At 43.2% G+C, this 21,370-nt stretch overlaps 1 protein-coding gene across 1 annotated transcript in view; it reads left to right on the forward strand.

The window, feature by feature from the left end:
• The window catches only part of RTN4R (reticulon 4 receptor), a 73,433-nt gene extending 52,440 nt beyond the window's left edge, over positions 1–20,993 (forward strand). Inside the window, exon 2 of the mRNA XM_026040201.1 lies at positions 19,033–20,993. Within this exon, the coding sequence (XP_025895986.1) occupies positions 19,033–20,462 (1,430 nt within the window). The 3' untranslated portion in view covers positions 20,463–20,993. The remainder of the gene's footprint in view (positions 1–19,032) is intronic.
• The last annotated feature ends 377 nt before the right edge of the window (positions 20,994–21,370 follow it).

Here is a 21,370-nt window from a genome sequence, read left to right on the forward strand (position 1 = left end):
ACTCTCTTGTTCGAATTCCTTCTAGTTTAAAAACATTTCAGAGTTCTCTCTTGTTTTGTCTGTAATGTTAACGTCAGGGGAGACAAGATAAAATGTCATTCTTTCCTGAAAATAATTTTTTTCTGTAAGTGAGAAAGCAGTTTTGGATTCCAAGTAACACCGGGGCACTTATGGGGCACGGTACGTGGAACAAGGCCTAGAGCAGGGCAACATGGAACAAGCTGTAACAGCAGTCACAGCACAGACATACGGCAGCTGTTTGTATGGCCTGGGAGAAAAGGATATAGGAGTGTCCTACACAGCCTTCCATGACCTCTGTCTTTTAGCGATCTGCCCTCTTGTCAATAAAACATTTATTAATTATTTCTCAACATAAGCCCTGTCTTTATTTTTTATTTTATTTTATTTTATTTTATTTTATTTTATTTTATTTTATTTTATTATTTTATTTTATTTTATTTTATTTTATTTTATTTTATTTTATTTTATTTTATTTTATTTTATTTTATTTTATTTTCCCTAGGTGCCCTTAATTCTGAAGTATTTACCTGGCCCTGATTACCACAGTGAGAAAAACTCTCCTGGCCTCCGACGGTGCTTAGCAAATGTGCTGTGCAACCCCACTGCACAGCAGAGCAAAACAGCTATCCCTGCTGTTCAGGGAGATGTTGAATCCAGGCTACTGGTTGCTCAGTGCATACCTCTGGATATAAAAACTCCTGAAATTAATAGATTAAGTTAATAAATTACATAACGTTGCTGGTATCTTTTACCAGAAGGTGATAGTTTTTAAACTGCATGTGGGACCTGGCTTCCCAGCTACATGCACCTTGCACCAACTCCGAGCACTTACTGAGGAGCTCCCCTCCCTTGGCAGATGTGTGAAAACATCACTTTGTCCTGGATTTCATGAAGTTTTCAGAGCACAGTCAGTCTAGAGAGTTCGTGTGAAGATCCTCATCTTGTACAACTATTAAAGCAGCATCAGGTGAACATCTCAGAAAGGATGTTCTTGGCTGTTCAGAGACCTGGTTTTATATGCAAGGGCTTTGCTTTCCACTCTACTAAATGATCTTTCTGTTTCTCTGGGATTTCCCTCATGCTCTGTGCACTAACTTCTTAATGCCAAAGGTTTCTAAAAATATCTAATACTCATATGGAAAAATATTTCAACTCATTTCTTCAATTCTATATAGGTAGGCAGTCCATTGGCATCTATTTTTGCATGGAAATATTCCTGTTTAGCCACCCTCTGTAACTCGGTTCACCGTGGCATACCACTGCTGTGAACACGGCTGGAACGTYGGTGGTAGCTACTACTTTGATGTTTGCAGTGAATTTGGATTTCTAGAGCAGATGTATTTTCCATTTCTAATGCCAGAGTCACTGGGGAGGCCATGTTCCAAAATGTGAGTATTTGTACTTTCTCTTGGAGATAATGGGTCAGAGGCCTCATCTGATGTTGAGCTTGGACTATCTCTCTTAAAGGTTGGCCTGCCTCATTACATTGGTGCATTCATTAGTTCAAATTTCATGCAAATATGATTTGAAATGTTCTTAATGATCTTAGAGAAAGCTCTAAGATCTCCAGCTTTGCATATTATTTAAGATCATCTGCATAGAAAAGGTGATTGATGGTAAAGGCATCCTTGCAGCTGACCTACCACCAGAAGGGTGGTTGAAGCAACTAGAGGAGATGATATGTCCTTTTAAAGAATATGTCACAGGTGTGCGAGGTGGAGTGAGATATTTCATTGCATCAAAACCATTTCACAATGTTCTTTCCAGTGCTACACATTCTCTGTGTTTTCCAAACTCACCAATACAGAACTAAATCAAAGTCTCTTGGGCCACCCMTGTTATCCTGAAGGCTTCTCCTGTTAGATTAGGTATTACAGCAAGATCATTAGTTAAAGATGGTACCTTCATGTCTGGTATTTCCATTGTCTGAAAGGGTGATTTAATACATCCACTAAATTCATGCTGAGTGGTTAGATCTGATGAGTAATCATAGAGTTCTGATGAGTAATCATAGATTCTATATGCAGATGTGTGACCAGTAGCTGGCAACCATTGAATTATACACATTTTTAATTTTTAAACCAGTGCCATACACAATATATGTGTAATATTATTATACATATACACGTATACAATATACATAATATATGTGTAATAATATATTTGCACAAATCTCAGATGCACAAAAGCTTACAAGCAAATTAACAGAAACCAGAGGCATCCCTTATTGCAAACATTTTCCAGTTCTCTGCGTCTCCTCTTAGTTTAGATWTTTTTCTGATTTTTTTCTCAAGGTTTTTTCTGCCTGTGCATTCACTCTTGCTGTCATGACRCTCAAGAATGGTTGAACTTTCCTTCAGACATGATGGCCTCCTATGGTTATGAAAACTATTGGTTTGCACATCCTGCCATTCCGGAATATGTTTTGCCATCATCAGAGAGTTTKATTTGGTTTTGTACATTAATCCTGCTATCAAGCCTCAATATTTGCTCAGGGACTGCAACATTACCTTGTCTCTAACCAATTTAGGAAGTCAGATTTCCATGCCCTCTTTGAATATCCTCTGTTTTTTGAAGTTATTCTATTTAGAAATGGCTTTAAGATTTAAAACCTCTTTCTTGAAGAAATTTTGTGTCCTACTTCTTTGCACTCTAGAGAGACATTTATTGTGGGTACTGGGATGTAACTGCTGTTATTTCACAGAACATTTGGTCTCCAGATAGTATTTGCAGGTAAATTTCAGTGAAGTTGTGACTCCGTTGTGGAACAAAGCTGGGGACACTTTTACAACTATCTGTCATGGAATGTCAGTATTTATACTTACAAAAGGTGGCATTTTGATGTCCCTTTTTCTCCAAACACTTATTTCTTCAAACACTTATTCACTTCTTGTGAAGCACAAAATCCTGTCCCTTAAGGATGATAAATACAATAATAATATTAATAATATTGACCTCTAGGTCTGTGCTGACCCGACTGATGGTTTTAAATCCAGATGCGTGGTTCCAATCGGAGACAGAAATAAAGATAGAACTCTCTGGTCCAAAAGTTTCTGAATTTATTTTGCCTAGTTCTTTGCAAACAACCTRCCAAAGGCTGAACTTGTATTTGTTCGGTTCACTGGTTTTCTACAGATCTGTCTTCATGTGGGTAGTTCATCTAACTACATGGCCTGCCACTGCAGAGTTCATTTTTGAGGTCTGGAATTGAAATAAAGAGAAGGAATAACATGGATTTTCCCTGTGGTCTTTCCATGTCTTCTTGTTGATTTATCTTGCCGTCGTGTCTGGTGGGTCAGTCCTTCTCTCTTCTGCACCATTAATTTACTGTAGCACATTGTCTCCTCCTGTGCTTTTCTAGGATGCTGCAGTGCTAAGGACACACAGTTAAGACCTTCCAGCCTGTGTATAGAGACTGTCCTCCAGCTTCACCTGTCATGTGGATACTCATTCTCTCACCATATTCATAAGTTACTTTGTGCTTTGGACAAGCGAGAACATCACATCCCGAAGATCTGTTGTTAACTGTGATCAACAACAACAGAATTGTACTCTTCATGCTAGCCTCTAGGAGTTCTGGGCAAGAACTAACATAACATAACACAGGCACAGAACACAAATTAAATCCCTAGTATACTACCTTACGTTCACKCATTATTGGCCATCACCTTGCATCTCTCTGACAGATTCTTCGTTGTGGCTCTTTTATCTACAGCTTTTCCTCCTTCACACTGATAAGTTGGAAGGCTGTTCATTTTCCCCAGAAGTAGTTGCATTCTTCTAGTCTGTATCAATTTGCTTTTTCTTCCACAAACATCCCTCTCATTTGTCTGTCCCTGCTGAAGCTGACAGATCCTCCAACTCAGTAGAGGCAATTTTAATTAACCTGCTATTTCCTCTCTCCCTCATCTAGATCATTAATGAAAGTGCCTAATGCATCTGGGTCTAACGTTGGTCCCAATAGTCTATCACAGTACACATACTCTCAATATATCAACCAATTAACATTAAGTTTTAATTAGTATCATACAGACGGTAGTACTAGCTCCTCTGATCTGGTATGAATTCCTGTGTCTCCTAATATATCAGGAGTGACTTGGTTGATGCTGTTGTGTATATCACCCGCCTACTCACTTTTTTGACTAACTGGATATCAAGACACAGGTCTTGATGTCTTGATGAGGTCCCACACCACAGTGGAGTTATGGCTGAAAGAGGCATAAACCAGACAGCCCCTGAGAGCTTCTCACATTTACTTGGCCAAGTGAGGTCCACCAGCATCTGGAGATTGATGCATGGAGCCTAACACACTAGGTGGTGAAAGAATCCATGTGCTGTCAGATTCAGAGGCACCTGAGAGGAATTTTGAGAACTGTTAGGACTGTTGCATTTTAGAGGTTGAATGCTCCTGGGGRTGGCTATGGGGCTGCCACTGCAAGAATTGTTCTTGTAGCTTGCCTTGCTGTTCTCTGAAAAACAACAACAAAAACACAGAGGAGGGAATGCAGTGCTGTGGAAATAGGTTGAAGTACCAGGGAGATGAAAGGAGGACATAAAACTTCTTTGATTTCACTTCACGCAACAATTCTGAACAAGCCAACTAACCAGACACTCCTTTCCCTCACCTCATCCCACAAGGCCCCGGAGAGATCTTCCAGTTCCAGGATTAGCCAGTTSCTCTGGGCACCAGGAGGGCTAAGAGGCATGTTTCACATTCAGCAGGATTTAAACACATTAGAGGAGAGGAGAAAGAAATAACTACTGGATTTAAACATGAGCAAATGTCAAACTGTAGGTTTCAGAGTGGAAAACCTGTAAGATGACCTGTAAATAGCCAGGAAAAGAGCTAGAGTGTTCTGATAATGAAAAGGATTTAGGGATTCAGAAAGCATCATCCTGAGGATGGGGTGGTGCTTCAGCAAAGGAGGCTAGAAGGGCCCGGGTAGAATGAAATGCATTGATAAAGATTCAAAAGTTATTTTGACATTGCAAGAGCCATAGCAAGTCCCCAGCAGATCCCAGCAATGCCCATGCCTGGAGACACAGGGAGCATGCAGTGCTCCAGGGTGGGACACAGAACGCCACTGGCAGATGGAAAGAAGTGCAAAACATGGAGACAAGGGGAGCAGAAGGCTTCAGTCTGTGGCAGGGTGAAGAGGAAAGGCCACTACCACATCACTCCCTTGTGGTGACTAGGAGAAAGCTGTGAACAGGTCATGATTGCTGCAAATACTCACCAAGGATGAAAGTGGTGTTGGTCAAAAAGAGGATGCTTGCCTTTGGAAACAAGTTCAGGACAGATTTGGTCCCTGAAACACCGGAATGCACTCTTCCTTGAAGTGACAATTTCTCAGTAGAAAATGTGCCTACAATTCCTGCTACAGTAAACCTGAGGTGGACCTTCTCCATCTGTGCTGTGTGCTCTCCACATCTGACTGGTGGATCTGCTGCTGCTTTTTCCATGCCCAGTGCTCTTGCAGATTCCCCGTTAGACCAAGTGGTCCAACAAGGGGAATCATTTTGAACTTCTTTCTCCRTGAAAGGCAGGGAGTGAAATTATGAATGTGCTGAGAAATGTTTTGTGTGTGCATCACAGTTTGCTGTAAGGCAGGTTAGTGCAGTGGTAGAGACCTTGTATTTTATTGAAAGGCAAATACCAAAGCAGGTGCCAAAGGTGGAGAAGTAGAAATGACAGCTTTAAATCCTGGGTGGAAGTAGGATTTCATGAGGAATTAGGTAGAAATACAGGAGCCTTTCTGACTCATTCTAATCAAGGTGAGATTGTCCAAGATGCAAGGAGAGAAGTTCAATCTGAAATTCTTAGCTTTTCCCTGAAGTATTTGTGATTCCCTCGTGTGAAATCCCTAGCCATTTTTCTCTGTCTTCAGTGTGCTTGCTGAGCTGTGCTGGTTTGCTGAGTAGTTTCTGTGGAGTTTTCCTTTTGGGAGGCAGCAGTACCAAAAGGGTTTATATGCCAAGGCCAGCACATTCTTTCTAAGCATTTTTTCCTCTGGATAGTCCCCACTGCAACTGCCAAGGTTTGCTTTTCTTGCCCTTGCTCTTGTCACAAGTTTCACAGGCTGTTTCCCCAGAGAAAAAAAGTTTTCTTCCATTTTGGCAGGGATAAGAGAGCGGGGGAGACCGGGAAGACTTTTCCTGTTCTTCAGATCCACAAAATGTGAATCTCAAGCTCTGTTTCTGTGACTGTGCCCGTATGCCCATGRGCTTTAGGGCAGGGACTCAGTCATTGAAACCCTACTAGTCTGTTTGGTGTAATTACAAGCATAGAATTGGGTCTCTGAATGCATCCAAGTTCCTCTTAGTTTTTTTTCACGATGGATGGGYACTGTCAAACAATACCCCATGGAACTCCAAATGAACCTGGCTTTGGGGTCAGCAAGTACAGTTGCACCAGGAAACACCCGTGCCTTTCTCAGAGCTTAGATAATGTATACCATGCATGTGCACCCTGAGATGTTCAGGGATGACGAGTTGTGTATCTGTCCTAAACACCACAGGAATTTGCTCCCTAGATAAAAAAAAAAAAGGATTGTGGCTGTGCCCAGAGTGCCATGGACCAGAGATTTCTCTGATTTAGTCTTCTATCTCCTACCTTGGATTACATCAGGTGAGGGAAATCCCAGAGAAAGTAAAATCAATATGCTGGAATGTGCTTTTTCCAGGCTGTCAGATAAGAGATAATCTGCCTGTAGACGTATATATTTCCTTTCAAGTGCCTTTTGGTGCTTGATGCTGTTGCTCTTGGCTTCAGAGGTATCCTTCAGGAATGAGTTTCCCATGTGCATCTTTTCAGTTGAAATGTAGTTTGTATTGATATTTTTATGAAATCTATTTTTTTTCACCCTAGTTAATTCCTTGATGACTTTTTATTTCTCCTAAAACAGCTGGACCTTCATCTCCCTCCCTGTCCTGAGGAGGTGAATGAAAAAAATAAAAATGACAAATGAAATGGAAAAAAAAAATTACTTAGTGTCATGAAATATTAATAGTCTCTTAATATGAAGGGAATTTAGTCCTGCTGTAATACACATGCTATGTGTGGAGTTGCTGAACTGCAGGGTGTAGAGTCYGTGCCTCTGTGGAGCTTTGCATGTTCTGACTATAGTATAATGGTTGTCTTCAAAAAACTTCATAATTTGGTTCTTTAATTGAGTAATATGCTTCAGCAGTYGAAGCAAAATGTTTTTTCATGACCTTCCTTTCTTAGACAAGGTCAGCAGTGGGACAACAATATCTACCTTGTGTGCTGCTGCAGAGTAAAAAAGGTTATTGGTTTGACAAGAACGTAGAAAAGTGGTAGGGACAGGTCCTAGAAGAAAACAAAGAATCAAATAACAACAACAAAACAATGTTGAGTCTCACAGAGTCAGTGCTGGGAACATCTTTTATTTTCTTTGAAATTATCCTGAGTGCTAAGGTGGCTTGAGTGCCTTGAGAGGCTGTAAAGTTGCATCTCTGAAGAGAGATGCCCAGCAGAGGTGAGACATCATCCRTCAGGAATGGTTTATGGAGAGTGACAGTAATCCAGTCATGGATTGATGGGCAGGTCTCCTCCAAAGGAGTGTTGTCAAGATTGGCTGACATGGGTTTAATTTTAATTTCTAATGAATATCCCACAACCAGGGCAGTCCCAGGAGCAAGGAAGTCCTGTGCCACAGCGCTGGTAGAAAGGAGTAAGTGGGAAAGTCTAGGTACGGAGGGAGTGTTTCATCTTAGTGATATGTATGAAAGGGAAAACCTTAATAGAGATAAAGATCAGAGTCACAGAAATACCATTCATTTCAGGCAGCAGATTTCACAGAAAATATTGTCAGAGTCAATAGGCTTCTCAGCTTATTTGGTATTGTTTTTAAAGATGTTGCTCTTGCTATTTAATAATCCTATTGCAACAATGCCAACAATCCCCAGGTATGGACTACAGTCTTGATGCAATAGGCATGGGCAAAAAAACAGTCTCTGTTCCTGTTTTTTCATAATATATTTAGACTTCTATCAGGCACTTGATTTACTTGCTCAAAAATACAATCTTCATTCAATCAATGAAGAGTTATTAAATGAACTAAGAAGCAGATATTTGAAAGCTCTCAAAATGTGATTCTTGTGGGGGGATCGTCACTGAATAGGTATCTTTGCAGGCCTCAGCTTTTGCCCCTGTGTATTATAGCATTTTCCAAAGTGATCTGGAAAATACCTATAAATTGGATGCCTGGAAAGTTTGCAGCCGACTCGAATTTTGTCATGATAAATAACGATGAAGGCAAATCTCTAATTCGGAGCAATTGCAATTGCTTGGTAGACTGGCAACAACGAAGCAACATGAATTTTAATACAGCTACATGCTGGGTGATCCATCTCCAAGCACAAAATGTAGGCCACTCTGTCAGGCTGGGAGACTGCATGCCTGAGGGCTGCGACTCTAAAATTGATTTAAGGGACATATTGGATCACAGGTGATTATGAACATTTAGTGCCCTGTAGTGGCAAAACGGATGAACGTGCTATCCAGGTAAAGAAGGGAAGCTGAAGTCTAAATAGGGAGTTTTTATCAGTCTTGATTAAAAAACTATCACTTAGTATATCTGTAATGAGAGCCAATGTGTTGAAGCTCAATCTAAGGCTTTCAGGATGGAAACCTAGTGAAAATTCTYAATGATATAACATGGGATATTCCAACCCTGGGTGGGTGCCTGCTCTAAGAGAAGTGGTGCCACTCCACCAGGCATTCGGGACTGGTCGCAGAAATTGCTGCCCTCGCTGATGCTCAAGGCTCSTCTAGCCCAGGGGCCGGGCTTCTTTCCCCAGTGCTTTCCGATTTCCATGCAAATAGGGAGCTGTATCATTAGCATCCCATTGTATTCTTGTTCAGTTTGGCTGCACMCAACCTGCACACCTCAGAGAAGTCTGTTTATAGAGTTGCGAGCGTCGTGTTTCTTATCCGGCTGGGGTGAATGAGAGCTGCAGAAGGGCAGGCAAGCGTGTCTAATGCCGGAGCGGCAAAGGAGACAAAGCCGACGTCTGATAAAGACAGCGGCGGTTGAATTTACACACTTATTAAAAATCAGTCCCGTCTTTTACACAGGAATGAAAGAACCTTGTGAATGCCTTGAATGCATGCCAGGGAGCTAGGGAGAGCAGAAGAAAAAGGGAAAAGGAGGCGGAGAGGGGAGACGCAGGGCTAGCCTAGTCTGACATCCTCCTGTGTTGATGGGGGGAATYGAGCGATGTCCTCTGCGTGCACCTCTGCGAGCGGAGAGCTCTCTAAGTCATCTTGCTGCAAAGGTTGGGGGCTCGTGTTGTACTGCGTGGCTCTGCCGCTCTGCAATCCAGTGCGATAACTTGGAGGGACGTAGTGAGTCCTGGCGAGCTGGACTCAGAAGGGAGTGCACTGAGAGAAGAAAATGCTCAAGAAAATGATACCRAAGGCAAGGAGAAACAGCTTCATTTTGAAAGCAAAAGTTGGCCGAGAAAYGCTATAAACAACTAAGGGAAAAAGACAATTTTTGTTGGAGTGTTGTCAGAAGACTAAATTGACTATGTTGGCTATGAATATAGCTGGACTGTAAAAAATATTTCTATCTTCAGAGGAAGGATTTCTAGAACCTTTTCCAGCAGGACTAACATGTCTAATGTCCTCTTCAGTTTGCAGGTGGGAGTCTGAAAGAGTTTGAAGCAGAAGCGTATAGTGCAGATGCTAGGGGTAGTTGTGAGTAGGGCAGAGAAATATAATTTTCAGTGACCCACAACTTTCCACTCTTCTGCTCTCATTTCTAAATATTCTTGGTGAAAGTGTCTATGTCTAAAGTTGAAGTTAAAACACTCTCTTTTTTCCTGTCCTGCCTCTTGAGCCCTCTCATCCCTGAGCTGTTCCTTCAGATGCTGGAGTGGTCCATGCAGACAACCCCAATGAGATAATGGCAAAGTTTCTCCGGAGCAACTTTTCCATCTAATCTATTTCCTAGACTTCATTCCATCTTTGCACATTATCTGCAGATGCTGGTTCTGTAGCAAAAGCTGAGATAAGTGTTATTTCAGAAGAAAACTGAGAAAAAAATACTGCTTGGTGTGATGGGGGCACTTGCAGTGCTGGGGATGTGGGGGTGGGATTTACAGCTGCCAGGCGGGGTGCAGTCCCAGATGGCTGGTGGGGAGCAGGTGTAAATGCCATCTGTAGCTTTACCTCTCCTGGTTTGTGAGTCACACAGTGCTCTCATCAGTGCCAGGTTTGGAGATGCAGGAAACTCTGTTTCTTAGTAATAATATTTGAAGACATTTCTGAGATAGCTTGGGCTCCACGATAGATCTGAGTCACCTCAGGAACGAGAGTTGACTTCCTTTGGACACTTGTTTGTCTCTGACTTTTTCACGAATACGATGCAGATAATACTGCCCGCGGTAGGAGCTCGTTCTCATTCACAGGTTATGTTTTCACACTTGCTTGTCCCGTGTAATAGACGTGTGAGGAATGGACGGCAGCAATCTCATGGATGGTCCTCTTTGTGTGGTGAAGGGAAAAGCATAGATGGAAGCAGGACAGAAAGAAAACATACACTTTTATTACACCCCACATAAGAACAGCTGTAAATTTTGCCCTTATGGATAGAACTGGTATAGATTTGTCGCATCAGCTGAGGTGCTGGAGCACAGTGATGGATGGATATCCTTGGGAGACCAGGTTTTAAATGCATTAGAGAGTAGCATCATATTGAATATTTGAACAAAGTTTATTCCTCTCTTTATGTAAATTATTGGATGAGCATCTTTAACCTGAATTGATGCATAGGATATACCAGATTCTTATTTTTTGTGAACTACTGCTGCAAGTCGCCTGCTTACTCACAAAGATGACACTGGTTATAATGAAACTACATTTTAAAATTTGGGCACAGCTGTGAAATACAATAATAATTTTCTTTGAAGGAAAGTGTATATTTAGGGACATGATTTGCTGCAGCAAAAGGATTTCATGGTAAAATTCATAACCACAGACTACATGGCAGATGCAATTCAGCATTTATAAATACCAAGTAATGTGTGCTGGCAAATAGCCCAGGCCCTTACCTAAACAAACACAGTGATGGGCCCTAAATGAGCTCTTACTACTTAGCAAAGTGATCTTGGGGACATTGTGGAGGATTCTCTGGAAAGCTCATCTTGATGCTGAATGATATTTTAAATGGTGGGTAGAAGGCTAGCATGAGTAAGGGGTAGAGCAGAACATCTAAACCTGTGCATAGGTCCATGCTGCAGATGCATTTTCCTACCCCAAAGGTGAAGAGGACCTAGAAAAGACACACAGAAGTGGAGCAAAAATTACTGGAATGGTCCTCATGCAGTGGCCTAGGATTTGGATAAAACTTGAAGGACTGAAAAGAAGGCTGCATAGTCAATTAAAGAAATCTGAAAAATAAATGTTTATTCATTGCCTCTCATGACACAGCAAATGTGAGGACCCAAGGAAACACTCAAGAAGCAATGTTTGAAGCACTGTTACATCATCTCTCAGCTGTGGAGCTCCTTCATGGATATGTGTTGGAGAGAATCCAGAAGAAATTAAACAAATCAGTGGACATTAGGTCCATCAATAATATATCCTAACACGAGGTGAATTCTGTCTGAGGCAGGCCCTAGATTTTGCTTTGGTCTTGGAGAACATGCCAAGGGAATATTCACAGTATTTGCTCCATTTAGTGTTCCCTTTCATAAACATCTGCTCTTGACTACTCAGGCAGACCAACCTAAACTGGCTGTTTTCTGACTCAGTGCAGTTCTTCTTAGGTTCTTGTATTGCAATGAAGGGGGTTTTCTCTTTCCCATTTCCTGGCTTYGCAGGGAAATACTGAACTATATTGATATTAGTGTTATTATTATAAGGGGAGGTAATGATTTCTGCATTAAAATCCCTTGATATTTTCTCCTATGAAAGATTCTTGTGACCTTTTCTTTAAGAATCCTTCACACCTCCACTGATTGCAGCAAGCCTTTGAAATTCAGGAAGAGGAAAACCCTCCAGCTAGAGAGCAGATCACCTCTTCCTCCACCAAAATAGGTATTCAGATTGGCTGAAATATGTACCATTAAATATCATCTTTTCYGTTGCCTCTCTGATGTTACTGGAGGAAATGCTGGCAAATCGCCAAAAGAATAATCCATCCCAAATATTTTTAGGCTGAAYTGACAATGTTGACAAAATGTTGGACATGCTAGAGAGCCACTGGCAGCATGGTTTGGGTGCTGCTTTGGCACAGGACCATGGGCGGATGGAACAGTCCTGGTTAAGGCTTCTGTTSCACTCAGCTCTCTCAACAAATCCCACAGTTCATCCCTAAGCAGTGCTGAAGAATCAGTGCTCAAGCCACTCTGAAAATTTATAAAGAGGGATTCTAAGTATTGTGTGCGATACAGCTTGCTTTTACCTTTTTCTTTTTTTCCTTTAAAATATCCCTGCAATATTAAATCCTAAAATCACATTAAAGCAGTATAATTTAAGTGGAAAAGATGAGCACTCAGAAGTTAGGAAATGACACATCCACTGCCTCCATCCCYTGCCGGAATGCATTACAGAAATGACCTTTCACTACCGATTGCATATTATATTTTTTTTCTGTTGAAACCCTGTCTCATTCAGGATAGAGGATGGATATACCAGGCCGCAGAAGTGAGGCTGCACTRGCAAAGGGAATGAAGTGCACCACATTCCCAAAGGTTAATGGATCTGAGTGCAATCYCAGGGCATGTGGGACCAGGCTTTGGTACCCAGGTGCCTACACAGTGCTGTCTCTTGCCATTTATATCACTCCTGGCTCCAGATGCTGCTGTGGAAGAGCAAAGGCTCTCCTGGAAGAGCTGTGTCAATCTCCTAGCGCCCTTGTTGGTATCTCAGACCCTCAGGAGAATCTGGGAGAGAATTAGCTAATTATTTTTGGGGAGACAACAAGACATAGGTGTCCTGGTGTGATCTGRGAGCCTGAGCTCCAGCAATAGTCTCCTGAGATTGAGTTGATCCAAGGAGCAAAGAGAGCAGCTCAATGTCCCTGCAGCAGACTGGTCACTCCAGTGACTGCACCAACTGGTTGCCTGCACTGTTAGCAGCATGCTCCAGATCCACTGTTCCCCAGGACTGTGTCAATGATTGCTTCTCCCAAGTGCTTGTGTGGTGGCAGAATCTTCTTCCCCTAAAGCCGCTCCAGGTGCACAGAAAGAAAGACCGCGAGAGCCTTCCTCTCGATGCGGTAGAGAGAGGAGGTGGCTGAATTGAGGGAAACTCCAGCCTTGCTGAGACTGGTCCAGACCACTTCTCCTTAATCATCTCACTTCATGCTCAGTTTTAAATGCCTAGGAGTGCTGCACCCATTTCCACACACACATACAACCCTTCGTGCACCTACAGACCCACCTTTGCCAACAGGACAAAGCAGGAGATGCTGAACCTACTTTGCAGAATGTCTTTCAAAGCCATGCAGTGAATTTCAAACAATATCCCTTCAGGGACAGGGGATTAAGCAGCTATAGTGTCTCTCTACTATAAACAAAAGCAAAATGCTGTGTGCATCAGCAAAAGGCTTTGTATTGTAAAGTACTCCCTTTATGTCCAGCCAGGAGAGAATTCAAATGATTATTGACCCTCCACTGTAGGAAAGCCGCATTATAATATCTCCAAATCAATAGAGACAAGTGCAGAGCAGCAGAGAAAGGCCACAGCTCTGCATACTGCAGAAAATTGCATTTTGCTCTGGCCTCTTAAAAAGTTTGCAAAGCATCTATTAGAGGCCCCTGGAGCCTTTTCTTTCTAATTGCCATGTTTGACAATGCAATCGCACAGGGGACTAGCGGAAAGACAGATAATGGACCTWCTTTAATTGCTTCCCAGTTCCATGAGTCATAACACTTCTGAGATGGCAAAGGGGAAGTGCAGCAGTTTGACTGAAGGAGGTTTCTGGCTTTTTAGATAGCTCTGGAGGAGCAAATAGTAAACTCAAAGACAAAATTTTGGAGGTCCTGTATTTTCTTTTATTTTTTTTTTGCTCTTGGCTGGAACTGTCTAGTGAAGTTTTAATCACATCCTGGAAGTGGTAGGAGTGGCGTCTTCTCCAAGAGATGAGATGTGAAAACTTCTTGTCTGGGGTGGGCAGTGGAATTGAGTCCTCCAGGCAGAAAAGACTAGATGGTGGTGGAGAAGTCCCTTGGCAGTGGCTGTGTGAGCACACTGCTTACACCATGATCAGGAGGGTTTATCTGCTGGCTGAGGAAAGGGGTCTCCCATTGGTGCTGCTGGGTTTGGCACGTTCTGCTGGGAATAGTCCTGACCTCTCATGCTCATAACAACAGTGACTCCCTCTTTTACCTTGCCTCTTTTACCAGGACAAGGTGTATTTCTGCTGAAAGACCCCACAGCCAGAGCTGAATCTAGAGCTCCAGGAAAATGAACATYTGTATTTTCTTGAGACAGAAAGGCTGAGGGTATCAGCACTGTTTTTTCTTGGGTTCTCTGGATACCTGCTTTCATGTGTCCTCAGCCAGGAATCTGCCCATCTGGAGACCTGTCTACAGAAGGATAGCACTCTCTGGGAACCCTCAATATTCCTGATACTTGGATCCTCTCCAGACAAGCAGGATCCCACTCACAATCTTCCTGGCAAGTTATGCAGTTGTGTAGTCTTCACCTGGATGCCCTCTAAAGTGCCTTGTCTTTCCCTCCTCTCTGTGCRAAGAGAAACGAACTGCAGAGTGCTGGGGGGATCTAGTGGCTCTGCACACTGACAAGATTTGGTCCAGGCTAGGGATTAACTGGGAACTGCCTTCATATCAGCCAGACAAGCCTTGGGATAGTGTAGAGGTAGAGGTAGAGATAGATAGATAGATAGATAGATAGATAGATAGATAGATAGATAGATAGATGGATAGATAGATAGATAGATGGAAGGATGGATGGATGGATGGATGGATGGATGGATGGATGGATGGATGGAGACATAGGAGAGAAAGGTAGAGGTTTTAAAAAAGGTAGGGGAAACAGAGGATGTAGCTGAGAGTATTGAGGTGGATGGAGGCCTGGTCTGATATCAGAATGCTGGGCTGAGGGACTTTGCCTGATTTTCTGCAACAGAGTGCCCAGCTGAGTGCTCTGGCTTTCCTGGTCTGTTATGGCTCCAGTTCTGCATCAGAGCACATGGTTCAGTGCTCTGSATGAGGCTATGGTGCTTGGTTGAGCACAAAGGGGCTTGGGTTTGTGCTCTGCTATGACATCTGGCCCTGCAGTAGCGGCCTGTTTCCAGCCATGGGCTGCAGCACTGTGGGATGCAGAGCAGGGTTGCAGGGTTGATCTTGCAGGACTTGTTTCATTTAGAATAAGGTGGCACCTGTAACTTTGCACTTAAATTCCAGCAGACATGTACAACCTTTGCTGTGCTCTACATCACCCTAAATCTGTACACCTGCATCAACACGACCTAATGTCGGGCTTAGCAACTGTCCTGTCCCAGGGCTTCCAGCCTTGTACTCACCATTGTGCTAAAATGGGCACTGGAGAACTGTTCAGAGTAAAGTTTTATTTGCCTGAAACTGGACAGATAGATATATCCTGTTACATGGCCTGGAAGCCACAGACTACTTGGAGGGTATGGTGATCTGGGGCATAGTCACTAGCTGAGTCCTGAATGTCAGTCATGGAGAAGTTCTATGTAGGAACAAGGTCTCAGTTCCTCTGGTCTCTCTTTCGCACTTCCCCAGTTCCAGCCCAGAGCAAAGGGGGTCATGATATGATCTTGAACTCTGTGACTGTGGAATGTGCCTATTCTAGAAGCTACTTCAGACCATTCTAGAAACTACTTCAGACCCTGCTCTGGCTTGGGACTCTCTGATGCCTGATTGTGGTGATGCTGAGTTCTGCTATTCTGCTATGTCTCAGCCAGGACATGCACGAGCTGCACCAGGAGGAAGCAAACCAGGAAAAAGCCTGAAAATGACTGACAGTCACTGTCTCTGGTGGAAGGAGCTAATCTGAGCAGCGTATGAATACCRGGTCCCTAATTAAGGCACACAGACTAGCCCTGCCTGTAATTATTTTCCCTGTGCTGTTCCACTGGCAGCTGGCTATCAGCACCACTGATTCAGAGCTCCTGGAAGTTGTGGAGGCWGCAGCTACAGAAGATAAGGCATGGTTCAGGGTCGGAACAGGATCTGCTGCTTCCCTTCTGCCCCTGTGTGCTGGAAAGCAGTGGTGGCATGCCTCTGGGTCTGCAAAAACTCAGAGATTGGGGTGGAATCTTGCTGTATGGCTGTCCATAGGAAAGAGGAGGCAGGGAACATTCTGGATGTGACAAATCAAGGGATCCGGAGTTTGCAGAAAAGAGATGTATGATTATCATGAGGTGATTGTATTTAATGGGTTGTGTTCATGTGAATGGCTTGTTCTTTTGGTTGCTTTATGTTCTCTCTTTCTTCCTCCATATAGTATGCATATATTATATATCTATTATGCCTCCCCTGGCTGGAGCTAGAGCAGGAGTGTTGACATTGTGATTCCTGTCCCATAGGGAGGGCTCTTTGTATTCATTGCACTGTGAACATCTCACATATTTATAAGGCATATGGGATGCATCTGGGTTCAGGCTGGATTTCGACGAGTAGGTGGTAGCCCCTGTGGCATTAGTAAAGCAGCAAGGAACAGCTAGGACGAGCTCTGGAGTCTGCAGCAGTGTTTCCAGCCTGGATGCTGCTTTACTGGAGCGGATGGTGTTGCGCAGCATTATGAAACCCAGCCCTGTAGTGCCATTCTGGYCTGTGCCTATCCAAATTATGAAACTGGAAAAAATAGTCTCCAGGAAGATACATTTCCTTTTCTACAGGTTTTCCTTATTAGCTGGAAAGGAATCATGCTGGTCAGAGAGATGCCAGCCTTGCTTTAATTTCCCAAGAGGCTCTTCTTAGTGTGACATGTCCCCAGCAGGGGACTTCAATTGTCTCGTGTTACTCTGCTCCATACAATGGTACATGATATGTCGAAACATGACAAGCCAGCCAGAATGTGTCATAACACTGCGCTCCACACACAGCCTTCTAGGGACACGCAGCAGCTAATAATATCAGGCTCAAATTATCTCTGCATGCTGAGCTGTTATTTTTTCTCTTGTGTGTACTCTGATGCATAGAAGTCTCTTGTCTGCATTGGACTGTTGGATCACCACAGATTTATTAGCTTCACATAGTGAATTACTTTGGCTAGAATGAACTCAGGCCTAGAATCCCAGTCTTTTATTACAGAAAAGTGGCTTTCCCATCTTGGCTTCTCTGATACCTTTGTTATTGCTTCAGTAAATAGTTTGGGGAAATTTCCATATGATTTACTCCCTTGTTGGAGTTTGAAGTTGCTACTTAGGCTCAAAGAAGATTTGATTTTATTAGCTATGCTATCATCTTTCAGGCTTTTTTTTGTGAAGAACAGCCACTATCTCTGGAATTCAGCTGCACAAGAGCGCGTCCTCTTGCTCCTGCATCATGCACACATTGGCAAGAAGTGACAGGAGCCTCTCTGTTCCTCCACTTTGTCCGGCTCTGTGTCCTTATCTCTTTGTGCCTGACTTTTTGAACTGTGCTGCTTCACATTAGGATGTAATGAGGCATTAAAATCCTTAAACAAGATTTTCAGTCTTTCAAGGAGGACAAAAACATCCTGGGGCAGCAATCATGGAAAGCTGTTTGTGTGTCCCTCAACTAGGATTGCTCTGTGACTAGGAGGAGCTCATCTCTGACACAGGTGCTGTGATGAACTGGGAAGAAGATGCACATCTGCACACTTACCCGCTTTCCCAAGTCTCCTGTAAGAACATGATGTTGGGTGCTTAACATCTGCCCATCTTTTCCTATATTTACCTTTCCCAAGCACATCCAGGAGGCCTGATGAAGTGAATCCCAAGGCACCATTGTGATTCGTTGTGATCTGAGGTCCCTTGGCACCTTCTTTGCATTTCATGTAGCCGGGTTCCTGGGGAATTGGGTTGTTACCAGTGCAGAAAATTGTTCCGCTCAGAGCCCTCATTGCACCAGTGTGCTGCCTGCACTCAACACACACAGGGAAACTGCTTCCACCTGGAAAACCTTGAGGAATCCCTGCCTCAAGCTTTGCCCAGGATTTCCTCTCGTGACAGCGCTTCCCTTCGGGAAACACAAGCTGTTTCCTCCTCTTCCTCAGTGACTGCACAAACCTCTGAGGGTGGAAGGAAGGAAAGGAAGGGAAAAAAGAATGTGTGGTAAAAGGTAAAAGGTAAAGGAGAAGGAAATAATGCTTTCAGCTCTGACGCCTATAAGCAGGCCTGGCCTGCAAGGTATTTGGAGAATCCCTTGCAGTTACTTCTTGCAGAAAGACTAGATCAATGTGGAGTGTGCCCATGGAAGCTCACAATGGGCACGTGCCCATCTTACAGCTTGAATGTGGACTGGGAACACTTGTTTTCTTTGGACGGTTATTTGATGATCTTGAAAGCGAGGAACTGGTGGTGTTCCTGAGATAGATACGGCAGTGCTGCCTGGTGCAGCTCAAGTTTCCTGCTGTCATAGGCCTCAGGCATGTCCAGATAGACACTGAATTGTGCCAAATGACTCCGTGATCCTGTGACAAACAACCCCCAAAGAGGCAGCACTGAGGTAAGTCTTAGCAGTCTTAGACGGCAGTCTTAGAGGCAAGTCACTTAGGATAGGGCTTGCTGGATGCATATCTAGGAATCACGGTGCAAATACATGGTGCTCATTTTCAATCGCGATTGAAGTCACAGACCTGAGTATGAGAGGCTCAGACATTCTCACAATTGAAGTGCATTAGCGTGGTAGAATGTTTTTAATTCTGCATTTTAATTGTTTGACTCCCTTGGAATGTTTTGTTTGTGGTTAATGGCAATGTTGTTACAGGGGTGAATTTCAGGCTCATCTATTAGCTRCAGAGAAAAGTGCTCTCCCACGATCCTGGCTAATTTGCATACTATTTTTGTTGTTCTTTAGGAAGCAAACTGCTGATTTTGGTTCTTTGTTTGAACATCCAGTCAGAAGTGGAGTCTTGCCCTGGGGCGTGTGTATGCTACACTGAGCCGAAGATTACAATAAGTTGTCAGCAGCAAGGACTGACAGCAATCCCCACTGAGATCCCTATCCAGAGCCAGCGCATCTTCTTGCACAACAACAAAATAACCCTTGTGAGGTCCACCAGTTTTACCTCCTGTCGCAACATGACCATCCTTTGGATCCACTCCAACAACATCAGCCTCATCGAACCTGGAGCCTTTTATGGGCTGAACAAACTGGAGGAGTTAGATCTTAGCGACAACACGAACCTGAAATTTATCAACCCAATCACTTTCCGGGGTCTTATTCACCTCCACACCTTACATCTGGATCGCTGTGGGCTCCTGGAGCTGTCCACAGGCCTTTTTCGAGGGTTGTTCTCCTTGCAATATCTCTACCTTCAGGATAATAATCTACAGAATCTGCTGGATGACACCTTTGTGGATCTCGCAAACCTGACCTACTTGTTTTTGCATGGTAACAAAATAAAGAGCTTGTCAGAGAACGTCTTTCGCGGGCTCATCAACCTAGACCGACTGCTTCTGCACCAGAACAGAGTCAGTCTGGTCCACCGCCGGTCTTTCCATGACCTTGGGAAAGTGATGACCTTGTATCTGTTTAACAACAACCTGACCGTGCTCACGGGTGAAACCATGGCTCCCCTTGTGTCTCTCCAGTATCTACGTTTGAATGGTAACCAGTGGATCTGTGACTGCCAGGCTCGGTCACTCTGGAATTGGTTTAAACAGTTTAAAGGATCATCTTCAGAACTAGAGTGCCACCTTCCCCCGCGCTTGGCAGGGAGAGACCTCAAAAGGCTGCAGAGCACAGACTTGGAAGGATGCATTGATTCCTTCAACCAGATACGAACAAGTGTTTTTAGCACTAAGACCAAGTCCGGTAAACTGCCGACCGGGAACCCCCCTCTCAGTTCCCATGACATCTCCTCCAAGTGCTGCCAGCCAGAAACAGATAAATCTTTTATTTATGAAGCTAAAGGCAAGGCAGGTCCTTCTTCCCACAGCAGCCGGCCATCCTCCAACAATCCCCTCAAGGATAAGGAAAACATGTCCAAAACCAAGTATGTTGAGACGGACCCATCTAAAAATGGCAGCAACAAGCAGATAAATGATTCCCCTTTTGGGACCTTCCCCAGCATTGTAGAACCTCCATTGACCAAGTTGAAACCGGAGTTTCTAGAGCCTATTGAACCTTCCACAGTCCCAACCAAAAAGAGGCAGGGCTGCTCTAAAAAGAACAGATCAAAAGCCCAGTGCCGCCTCACTCAGCAAGGAAACAGCTCCACGTTACAGCTCAGCCTAAGCCTTTTGATCCCCCCCTTGGTGTGGAGCTTACTGTTATTCTGCTAAAACAAACTCTTTTCCTGGGTTGATGACACTTTAATACTAGACTTTTGCTGACCTCCATAAATGTTGCAAATGAAAGCAAACTACCATCCAACCTGAGAAAGCTTTGTTACACAAAAGTTAACTGGATGCCTTTATAAAAAATAAAAAACAAAAAAACAAAAGAGACAGACACTGGGATGTACATAATTTATTTGTCCTGAAACCTGTGAATTATACCTTTGGTCTTCGGAACTGCACTTGTCCACAAAGCAGCTTTTGCTACAGCAGATGGTAAAATATGATTTACTTACAGGAAAAAAAAAAATGTAAGAAATGTTCCAAAAAAGAATGTCTAAAATCTGTTTGTAACTTGACATGACACTGAATGATATTGCAGGTTCCCATTTGCAGAGGTAATGAATTTGATGCTGTTTTAATCCTATGTTTATGAATATTGCAGTTTTTCCGTATTCACTCCATGACATCATGTTTACGGGAAGCATTTGTTAAAGAATGCGACCTTCTCCTTCACAAGATTGCAGTATATATAGATATGCATTTTATTTTACTTGTGTACAAGTATACAAAAAATATAAAATAAAGATTTCTTTTTTTTCCTAAATGGTTGTCATCTACAAGGGGTGAAGCACACTGACCAGCTAAAAAGGTGGAAAATTAACAGGGTTTTCAGTATGCCCTTATTCAAGGCAGATTGAGCATTTAACATRACAGTAATAAACATGCAGTTCTACTGCTGCTGCTCCCCTTCCAGAGTGTCCCACACACTTCACCAATATCATTCATATTTTAAGATGCTCAGAATAGCAGGAAATATTAGCCCAGCCCCTTTGAGTTGAGCAGTCCAGATCTCAGGTAGAGGAGCATTTGTAAACTCTATGAAAAAGTCAGGCAGGGCAGCTTTTTCTTCT

Source organism: Nothoprocta perdicaria, unplaced genomic scaffold, assembly GCF_003342845.1.
Source record: "Nothoprocta perdicaria isolate Ctin4 unplaced genomic scaffold, notPer1 scaffold_250, whole genome shotgun sequence".
Lineage (NCBI taxonomy): Eukaryota > Metazoa > Chordata > Aves > Tinamiformes > Tinamidae > Nothoprocta > Nothoprocta perdicaria.